At 37.0% G+C, this 11,333-nt stretch overlaps 1 protein-coding gene across 1 annotated transcript; it reads right to left on the bottom strand.

Annotated features, from left to right (window-relative positions):
* Positions 1-1,136: 1,136 nt before the first annotated feature.
* On the bottom strand, positions 1,137-2,478 carry LOC130732476 (uncharacterized). Its single transcript, XM_057584515.1, has 2 exons — positions 2,227-2,478; positions 1,137-1,715 (listed from the first exon to the last, which is right to left on the bottom strand). Exons 1-2 carry the CDS (start codon positions 2,322-2,324, stop codon positions 1,436-1,438), a joined length of 378 nt encoding a protein of 125 aa, XP_057440498.1. The 5' UTR covers positions 2,325-2,478; the 3' UTR covers positions 1,137-1,435.
* Between the last annotated feature and the right edge of the window lie 8,855 nt (positions 2,479-11,333).

Here is an 11,333-nt window from a genome sequence, read left to right as displayed (position 1 = left end):
CAAACAATTATCAACACAGTTTTCACTCACAACATTAATGTGTGGCCTAGAAACAACCAACACACAAAAGGAAACTCTCTAATCTCCTTGCATTTTACCACACACACGCTTTTCTTTTTCTACCTAGAGCTAAAGTTAGATATTAGTAATAAATAAAAGAAAAAGACATGCAAGAAAATTCATTCCTTGCATAGACATAGACTTTGACCTATTTTATAAAGTAGAGAGAAATAAAATAAAAGTATAATTAATTAAAAAATAATTGCTGAATCACATTTTGTGTAAAATACTAGCTAGACACATGTAGTACCACAAACAAACTGCAGAATGAATATAAAATCTACCGTTTGTGGCGGTTTTCATAAACTACAAGTATCTGATATTGTTTGTCATCAACAAAAGTGAGAACTCATTTAATTATCATTGAACTTACGTGGTGATAGTCATCCACTTCTACTGAAGAAGGCTTCTACTTTTCTTTGACATGGACAATAATAGAGAGGGCCTAGCTATTAAAGGCCTTCAATGAATCCTGAAAAAGCAATAGCAGGATTCTGGGTACTATGAAATCTTCGCCCGAGAGGACAAAACGTATGCATTCAATTCCCCCAAGACATGATTCAAGCCAGCCATGAAAATAAAGAACTTATAGAAGCTCAAATTAGCAGGCTGTGTGCAGTTTTGACCATGTTAAAGTGTCTAAGAACTACTACATACGTTTCAACTTTTATTAATTATATTTTGGGTCTTGAAGTTGATGTATTCCGTGGATCAACAAAAAAAATTGATTTGCATGTTTTTTCTTTAAAAGAACTCACAAGTTAAATTGAGCTTTTGTGTAAGTTAATTTGAGTACATAATAACTATATTATAAATAATATATACTAAATCTTTAGTAGTAAAAATATGATTAATGATTGGACCAGTTTTTTATAACTGTTGTTGCAAAAAAATATTATTTTCCAATCACTTCAGTTAACCAAACTCATGCACGATCAGCATGCATTGCCTTCAAAAATTTAATTAAAAACCAACGGATCATATGAAATTAAAATCAGATAGACAAGTTGTTTCTGCTAATCCTATTTCTTAGTATAGATAAGATTGGAAGAAACAAAAAATTAATAGGCCAAATATAAAAGAAGTGGGGATTAGAGCCTAAAACTTTAGGCCATGATAGATTAGATGATATTAAAGTTACATAGTTTTATTCACAACTTGCTGAAAAGCCACTCAAAAACGAAAGAAGTTGAAAGAAGAACACACTTCAAGAAAACAACACACTCTTTAATTTGCAAAGCTACTACACGCTACTATTAACAAACACAAACTAAAACATCTTCTTAACTCCAAAGTCACCCTACCCTATTGGTTTTTCCTCTCTTCTTCTTCTTCTTTATTTGGCTTAGACGACGTCGCTTTGTTCTTGATCCCTCTAACACATTACATCCTTGAGAAGCTTGTACCTGCGTGCACCCGGCCGCGGCGACGGCGCGGGACTCTTCCCCTTCTCAGAGCCGCCCTCTTCACGATCATGCTGCTGCTGCTTGATCATTTTCTCTCCGGAATATTCAGAACGGATGGTGGTTCCGGTCTCGATTCCGGGGACCGATTTCTTTGAATTGGAGCCTACATGTCTTGAGCTCTTCTCCTCACTTTGACACCAATCGCACAGTTCTATCTCTGGTAATTCTCCGTAGTAGTTGCTACAATACCTGGAAAAATCATTAAGTAAACTAAGCTCATAAGAAATTATTAAAAAATCATAAAATATGTATGAAAGCCATGTATGAACATAAAAGTAAGCATAAATAGTTTGGGAAAAATGGTGGGTAAACACTCAATTATATTTATCATAAGTGAGAAAAGAAGTGAAGAAAAAGAAATGATAAACGTGATAAAATATGAAAAATAAAGAGAAAAATTAACTACATGTGCGGATGTTTGTACTGTTTGGTATCTACGTATATATCATAGCTTAATTGAATAACTTGGACATGATCATGAACAAGAGCCTTGTGTATTTTATGATGATGGGTATGTTATAGTTGTTTTGTGTCTATCAAATTAAAGATGTTTCTAGTATGATAGAGAAAGATTGGAGTGGATGTATGTATGTATGTGAACATGATCATGTACATACATGATGTATATTATGTATGTATGTGTGTGATTTGGTATGGAAAAGTGAATGATTAATAGGAGGAGAAAGGGAAGAAAGCATACGAGTGCTGAACGCGATGGCGGCATTTGTTGCAGCGGAAAAGCTTGTCACGGAACCCAACATCACCACACATGCAGCAAACTGTTTGAAGATCCACCATTGTTTTGCTGTGCGACTAAATTAAAGGGTGGATTTGGAAGGTGAGAGAGAGAGATAGAGAGAAGTGAAAGGTTGAGAACACACACAGAAACAAGAGAGAATGTGATCGCCGAGGTAAGAGAGAAAACCAAATAGGAAAGAGAGAAAGTGGAGAGATAGAGAGTTAGTACTTTATATAGGGAAAGATGAGCAGCACAGCACAGTGTGTACTTTTTAATTTATTTTCTAATAATATTTTCTTGACACCGGTGCTTGCTGTGGTACCTTAATTTAAATGAGGGTATGGTACCTTAAATGATGTAAAACCACGTTATCTCCAATTTTTTTAATTTCTAAAAACCTCTAGCTCCATCATTCATGAGCATTTTAGTAGATTATTTCATTATCTTGTTGTTCGCCAGACACCAATTTCCATATCTCACCCTTATTATGGTCAATAACTCTCTTGTTCTTACATCGCATACATTTCCACTTCCACCACTAAATTCTGACTTAAAAAGAGCTGAAACAACGGACATGATGTCTAAGATTCTAACAAAAGTTAAAAGGTCTAATCTTCTCTCTTTCTTTGCCCTTCAATTTCACAATTTCATATAGTTGGGGTACCGTACCCAAAAGAATTTCAGGGTACCACAGAATTTACCTAATTTGTAATGTGATAAATATAAAGATCAGAGAGAGGTAGAAATAAAATTAAATAAAAATATAGAGAAAAAAAAATTGTAGTGTAATGAATGAATCAATGTCATGTTTTCTTAATTCACTATCGCCTAATCATAAAATTATATCATATCGTCCCAATAAATAACTTTCTCGAATTCTAAAGTTATTCTCACTCTTACATGTAACTAATTTCTCTATTACTATACTACTTGTTAACTCAAATATCCATTTTAGAAAAGCATGTATAGTGGGCATTTGAGTCGGTTGTATGAATTCATTTTTTATTTATTTTATAGTCAATTACATTAGGGGATATATGTGTATATAAAGGTAGATCACAGTTTCCATGCAGTCATTTTCAGTTAGGGCAGGCAGGCAGGCAAGAGAGAGAGAGAGAGACAGGGATGGAGGGGGAGAGAATGAGAAAAAAGATAAGGAGAAAATTGATTAATACCTTATTTGATGCATACATCTAAAATAAGAGGCTGAAATAAGAAGGCTAGAGAGAAAAATAAATAAAAAGTTACTAAATATAATGGCAAAACAACACAGTAAAAGATGTAATAATTTATACATTTTCAATTTAAAAATAGAATTGACACTTAAGTATATTTAATTTTTTTTTACCTTTTTATTTTATCATATGTATTAAATTTTAATTATTGGGTGTTAGTACTTAATTGAAATTTCTGTAGAAAGTTTTATAAATAATATGATATGATTGGAAGACATAAAAAATAGGGTAAATTAGTGGTGGAGGTAGTGTATGTGTGTTAAAAATAGGATTGAAAAGGACAGTTAAGACTTAGAACGCATGGTGAGGTTGCTTGATGATAATTTCTCACCCATTATTTCTTTATATTTAACTTTCCTTCTGTCTTTCTTTTTCAACAGCTTTTGTCCGGTTTGTGGCTTTTCGGAATTGCCATATGGAATTGGTAAGTTAAGCCGTCAGATGTTGTAGACATGACCAATTCATTACCACACTTCTCACACCCTATGAAACGCACAAATCACACCACATTTCATGTTGTTTACTAAGGAAATGTTAATAATTCACCCACAAAATTCACCTCGTGAAGTAGGAAGAAAATAAAGATAAATGAGTGACATAATGTGTGATATGATTGAAAAGAAGAAAGGTAAAAATAGTAATGAAAAAAAAATGAGATAGTTTTTTTTTTTGATAAAAAAAATGAGTTAGTAAAGTAAGTGAAATAGGAATACATCAAATTGATTACCAAAGCCTAGCTGACAAGATTTATTAAGTCTTAGTGTCAATTAATAAAAATCTTGTATATAAATTAAAATAATTCCTCTGGAAAATATTAGATTTTACATGTAAAAAACATATTATTGTAAATGACATTACTAAATTTTAGAGGTAGAAATATGGTTGGATATCAATTTTTAACATGGTCCACCGTAAAATTATCATGTGCGAGGTCTATTAATAATAATTGATCTATATATAATAGGGCCAAATAAATTTTTTGGTTCTTGTGTAATGTGTAAGTTTTGATTTTCGACCATAATTAGAGTGAAGTTGCATAAACACTTATGCGTTTAGGAACTCACCTGAAAATTATCTTTAGTGACCAAGCCTTGTGTGTGGCAAATATGATGCGGCACACCACGAATTTCAATGAGCGACTGAAATCAAACAATTTTTCCATGTCAATTAAAAAAAACTGGACATAAAAAATTCGAAATTCCTAATCTAAAATCATTAATCTCTAATCATCATCTGTAGTGCTTCTGGACAAACCTTGGATCATCATTTACCTACCTTGGCATTCCTGTAGGTGAAAATCCGAGGAGATTGACATTTTGGGACCCCTCCTGAATAAATTGCGTAAAAAACTATCAAAATGGAAGCAGAGGTCCTTCTCACTCGGAGGTGGGATACTGTCTTACTAAGGTTGTCCTATCCTTGATTCCCTTTTACTTCATGTTCTTCTGTAAGATGCGAGGATAGTTGCAAGATGTAATAGCACCTTAAGGAAATTCATGTGGAGGGAGTAGAAGGGGAAAGAAAGATAGTGTGGTTAAAATGGGAAAGGATATGCGCATGCCTAATAGTGAAAGGGGCCTTGGGGTGAAGGATTGGAAGCTACTTGAGCACTCTTCGAAGAATGGAGGTGGAGAATGCTATGGAAAAGAAGAGCTTGAGGTGTACAATTCTCATTGTCAAATATCAGAATATGGTATCACCGAAAGATTCTTACTGGTGGAAGGTCATCTACTCAATCTTCTTTGGGAACGAACATGGCCGATAGTTTCAGGAAGCGATTTGCAGAAGAGTGGGGAATGGTCATGAAAGATCATTTTGGAATGAGGGTTGGATAGGAGGAGGAAGTTTAAAAAACACATTTCCTAGCCAGTTTAAACTATCTACACAACAAGAGATGTAAGACCCGATTTATGCATATTTATTAAATAATATTAATTATTATTTTCTGTGAATTGTTTGTGCTTTATGTGTAAAATAATACCTTCGAGAGGGAAAGCCTTTGATAGAGGAAATATTAGGCCTTAATAATATACGAGCGTCGATGGACGCGGTATTACGATCGCTTTGACTGTAATATTGATAGTGTAATAATACAACGATTTTTTACGTAAATAATGCCCGATGGCGGTGATCATTTGGCAATTCCCGACGACGATAAAGATTTTGTGGACCACACCATGATGAGGAGTGTGGGCGTGGATTGAAGGAATATTCCTTGGGGAACATTTTATTTTTTCTTTGGGAGGATTTTTATATAAACAAAATGGGTTTTATTTAAATAGTAAAATGTATTTAATTATTTTTAACCTATAGTCTATTAAATAAATAGATTTTTGAAAATATTTTGGGATTTACTGAGGTGGTAGATGACCAAAGAGGAGGGAAAGGTTGAAGAAGATTTTTCAAATTTAAAATTGGTCAAATTGAAGGTTAATGATGAAGCGAGCAAATCAAGGGTTTGTCTCATACTCTCATTGACTCACTTAATGGAGAGGACTAGAGTTTGAATGCAAAGATTATATGAGGAACTTTTTGAAAATAGAGATTCCTCACATTTATGTCATGAAGGACTTGTTTTTGAATCTCCAAAAGTTAAGGTTTTAAGTGCGTTTTAATGGAGGATTAAAGCATTAAATCAATGGAATTTTGGGCAAAAAATAAAAGAAGAAAAATTGCACAATGACCTTTGGTTGACCAAGCCTTGGTCGTGGGTTTCATGGGTTGTTTTGGAGGTAAAATTTCATTCATTCTCCCTTTCAATGCATTTTCTCCAAACTTCTACTATAAACAGAGAGCTTGGGCATGAACATTTCACACACTTGAGCTCTCCTTGCTAACAGTGAGCTCCCTCTCCCTCTCTTGCTTTTCATTTTATTTTCCGTGCTTTGTTTTATTCCTTGATCAAGGTGATGTTGGTCATCCCTAGTATGCTCTATGGTTGCGGTGTAAACTGATCTTCCATATAGAGAAAAGAATGTCCATTTGATTGAGTAATCAAGGAAAAGTTTTTGAAAATGATGTTTTCTTCAAAGTTTTCTTATGGTATTCTTTCACATTCAAAGCAAATATATTTTAGAAAAGACGTTTGATCTTCTGAATACATAAAGGAAGTTTTGAGTTTTTAAGGTTTTGGGAAGGGGTTCCCGAAATTTTCATAAGGGCTAGGGTACATTATCGTTTAATTGACTTAGATTAGTAACGTTACTCTGTCCGTGTGAATAGGGAATTCTGAGTGTATGACTTCTCACCGAATCCAAAGTTTCGAAACCTTTCCAGCTGCTAATCAAGGTAATGGCACATAGGCTACGACCTAATACTCTTGATTGTGTATGATTGTATATGATAGTGAGGATATATGATCATGAGTAAATTAAATGCTATCATGATGTAGTTATTATGAACTTTCCCTAATTATTTAGGGTGATAGCCTTTATTTATGATATGCATGCAAATTGTATTATTATATTTGTTACGACGTTCGAGTTGCGGACGTGCGAGGCTTGGTAGCCTAGTGATGGTGACTAATTAACTTGCAAGGCATGGTCATTTATCAAGTCAGATGGACTTGATGGCCAAAGCTGGGTCGTGGGTGGACTAGCCTGTGGCAGAAAGTGACAAAACGCCAGCAATGTGTTAGTAGATGACTAACCCGAGTGTGGAGCTGAGTTGCAGCGGTGCGTTAGCAGTGTGTCAAACCTTATCGTGGAGTCTCGTTTTGTCTCGCCTACTCTTCAAGGTTCTGGCATAATGGATATCTGAAGCTTCTGCATGATTGTGCACGACATTGACTAACTCAACTTAGAACTTGACATAGTTCCCCTATCTATGATGGTTAGGTTAAAGTACTACTTGTGATTGTTAGGATAAACATCCTTACTTATGGTGTTGCTTTCTAGAAATTGACCATTTCTTGTTTGTTGTTCAGGGCGCTTAACGCCTAGATGGAACATCACCGGAAGAAGTGTAACACCCCGATTTCGGTGGCGTCACTTTAGTAACAAAAAAGAAACTTAATGCGGAAAAACGTGAATATATTTTTTTTTGTCGATAATATAAGTAAGACTGAAATAAATAAAACTCTAATGCGAAAGATAACAGAACTAATATACAATAATAATTACAGCCCCCGCTGTAAGTAGCAAACCACGTCACGAGTAAACCTCCAGTGACGGGAAGTAGTAGAAAGGTAACACCCGTAGGCAATATGTACAGACCAAAGTAAAGGTGAAGTGTCCGCTACACAAACCTCAAAAATGAGAATGAGTTAGCCCAATCGGCCTAAAAGAAGACCTCCTAGCCCAACCAACTCTCTGTGATCCCCGTAGAGGAACCACACAAAAAGCTATAGGCGGGAAACTACCCTGTCCCCAAAGAAAACACTGACGGTCAGAGCTAAGACTCTACTCCTACACTAATCCTATCTCGAGGAGCTCACACCAACACTCAAAACTATGTGCTAGCATGATCGTCGTCCGAATCTGAATCCAGAACGACCAAGTCTACAAACACTATCCGTCCTCCCCTCGCAACCGCGATGCGCTCCGGTGCTGGACTCACGGGCTTAGGGCCCGAACCATGATCATCAATGATAGCAACGGTGGGTGTGCTGGACTCTGAAGAATGCACTCCCACAGGCTCCTCCTCTGAGGGGTCCTCATCATCAGGGGATGACGGTGGTGGCGGTGCTCCTACTCCGGGTCCGCAATGCACTCCGGGTGGCAAGTTGAAACTGACAGTGCACCTCCTCAGCACTCCTTCCATCAAGTGTCCTACTCTGTCTACCCGATCCTCCATGATCCTCCCCGAGTACGTCGCGCGATGGTTAGCGGGGTCGACCACCCACGCGCCGGGGTCATCCTGATCTATCATCTCATATCTAGTCCCCCCCCGAAGGGTGGACCATCGTGAACCAATCCGCTAAAGACATCTGACAATGGGCGTAGTCCGCCAAAACACACACAGAAGACGCGAGGGTCAACTCCAAAGAATTATGTAAATAATATCACCAATAGATACAGATAAGAGATTAGCCACTTAGGCTTATAGCTAGAGATAGCATCCTAGGGTTGCATATTCCACAATGACTATAAACGACAGTAATAACAACTAGCATGCATCAAATAGAATTAACAATTATCAATCACACTCAGCAACTAAGTCAGTATGTATGTTGCATGAAATGCAAATGACGGTTAACCCAGTTAACCAAATGCATTCCGGAAAGGATGGACATCAACGGATCAGCCCTAGCACCAGCCACGGTGGGACCATTTCGGCCCGCGTGCCTCTAATACCAACAACAACGGTAGTCAGATCAGCATAAAACCCGAAGGCCTGCCATTTCGGTCTGCTACTAAGAGTCGCCTAATAGCGCTCTTACGCGGAAATTCGGGTCTTATGACCATTTTGGAATCCACCGAGGTCCGAAGTCCGTCTCGTGTTAATACCTCATTAATGGTGCATGAATGCGAAATGATTAGCCAAACAACGTCTCCGACCTCACTCGACACGTCGCCACGTGTTCTAGCTAAATTAATGTCTCTAAAAGCTTACCCTAAGGTAAAGTCGATTCTGCGACAAAAGACACTTCTTTACAACAACACATTCTCTCATGATGATCTCCAAATCATCCGACTCATCTCCATCCGATGGTCAAAACTGCTCAACGAGCAAAGAGTATCAACATACTCGGAAACTACCCGTTTCCCGGCTTATCTCTCAGATAGCCTAACAACACAACTGCTCCCAGAGCACAAAAGTACCAACATACTCAAAACTTATAATTTTCTCAACACTTGGATCCGACGACACTTCTCGTTTTCCAAAACTAAGATTTGAACCCTAAGTTTTCCTTCGAGATTATTATCATTACTTAAAGAGTTAGAGGTTGTTTAATGTCTTATGAGTTTTCCTTACAAAATAATTCCCTTTTAGTCTTATCGCAAATCTTATGAGTTTTCAATATCCCATAAACCCAATTAACTTCCCGAGAATGTCTCGATCCACTATAACCATAACAAGGCCCGAATCTTCGTTCGTCCTATCAAACTTTCCCTAAAATCTCAAAATAAAATCGGCATGACCTGCCCGTTATTCTCACTCCTCAGTATCACAGATATCAGTGAAAAGACATAATTAAATCAGCACACTCAACAAACATGTCATATATCAACACATCCTAGAATAACCACGTAGCACTTAGCATATAAAGCATACATCACACATCCTAGATTAACCACTTAGCACATACCATGTACTTCAATCTCAAAAACAGTCAGTAGATGAATCATCTACATTGTCAGCCGAAGCCTCAGAAAACATTTTTCCAGTCAAACACAAACAAGTGCATAAACAGTAAATCAAGTCGAAAGCATCGACACCTAGGCATTAACTAAGGATTCAGTGAGTAGCCCTCACCTGTAGATTCTCCAGGATTCTCTTCGAAAGTTCCTTCACAATGAGCTCCTTGATCTTCAGGAAATTCTTCAAAAGAACCTTTAGAGTAAAACCACAGAATTCCATAAAAAACTATCAGAAACTCAGTAATCAATACTCACTAAGGTTACACGAAGTAGTATATACTCCGAGGTACGATAATCTAGCGCGAAAGGACAAGTTTTTGAAAAAGAATTTTCTTCCCCCTCCTAGGGTAGTCTCGGCCACTATTGGTAATTAGGTGGGTCGATTTTTCTTCGATCAAACTTGGTTCCTAGGTTATTATTAGTCGTAACTAAGGGTATTCTGAACTCGGAAAAATTATCGGATCGAAAACTGTCGCAGGGGTATTTTGGTCAATATTTTTAGCTCAGAATTTCAAAACTGAAATTTCAAAAAGCAAATTGGATGGGGACGTCACCAACGACGTTTATGACAACTAATCCTACTAGCACTAAGCTAAGGCGATAGTTTTCAGCCCAAAGGACGAAGCTTTGCCCCAAAATGGGTATTTTAAGCAGAATTGAAACTCGACGGTAGTTTTTCGAGAATCGGCGCAGTATTATTAGCTAAACATGCTCTTGGGCACGTAGGGAAGATGTTTAGATAGAAAAATGAAGTTATCTGGATAATTTTGCAAAAACCTCAAAACTAGGAGCACAGAAAGACATAGAGAAAAGCTACGGAAAAGACGATCAGAGGTAAGGATTAGCGACTATACCTCGATACCTTCAAGTAGCAACTGTTGGATCAACGATCAAGCAAGAAATGAAGAAAATCTCTTCTCCTCCTCCTCTTGTGAAGCTCGCGGCCTTGGTGGGAAGAAATGGGTAAGTTTTGTGATTTTTTCTCATTTCTTGGCTATATATAGAGGTTGGAAAAACGCGGGAAAATGAAAGTTTCGCGATTCCGATTTTTCCGGCTTCATTCTCCGTGAATTCTAAGATAGGTTTTGGCGACATAATTCCAAAACTCAAAAGAGGTTTCCTTGTATTTTAGGTGACTAATGCAAAGTCGGTGTAAAACTATTTTACCCGATAAGTTACTTTTTGCATTGAATGTCGGAAGAGAAAACTTCCTTCTGTAGAAAGATTGAAATCATCAAGAGAAATGGGTGTACACGTGTGGAATCTTCATTTGAAGCTCCGAATAGAAAAAGTCTTCATCGTCGGTTGATTTTAGGGTTTTGAACTATCAGGGTTCTAGTTTCGGCAAACTTCCGAGGATTGGAATCGGACGTTCGTAGATCCTAGGGTTTCGCCTTGAAACGCTTGTTATATATGGATTAAGAGAAGTTCTAACATTTCTCTGAAGATTTTTGGAATTAATTTCCATCGTGACTTTAAGTGTAAACTAGCTATTTACTAGGGTTTCTGCCCTATGTTTAAGCGTATATCG

The sequence above is a fragment of the Lotus japonicus genome, chromosome 1 (genome assembly GCF_012489685.1).
Source record: "Lotus japonicus ecotype B-129 chromosome 1, LjGifu_v1.2".
In the NCBI taxonomy this organism is placed as follows: Eukaryota; Viridiplantae; Streptophyta; class Magnoliopsida; order Fabales; family Fabaceae; genus Lotus; species Lotus japonicus.
The sequence above is the reverse complement of the archived record's forward strand: the minus strand, read 5'-3'. Positions and strand labels throughout refer to the sequence as shown.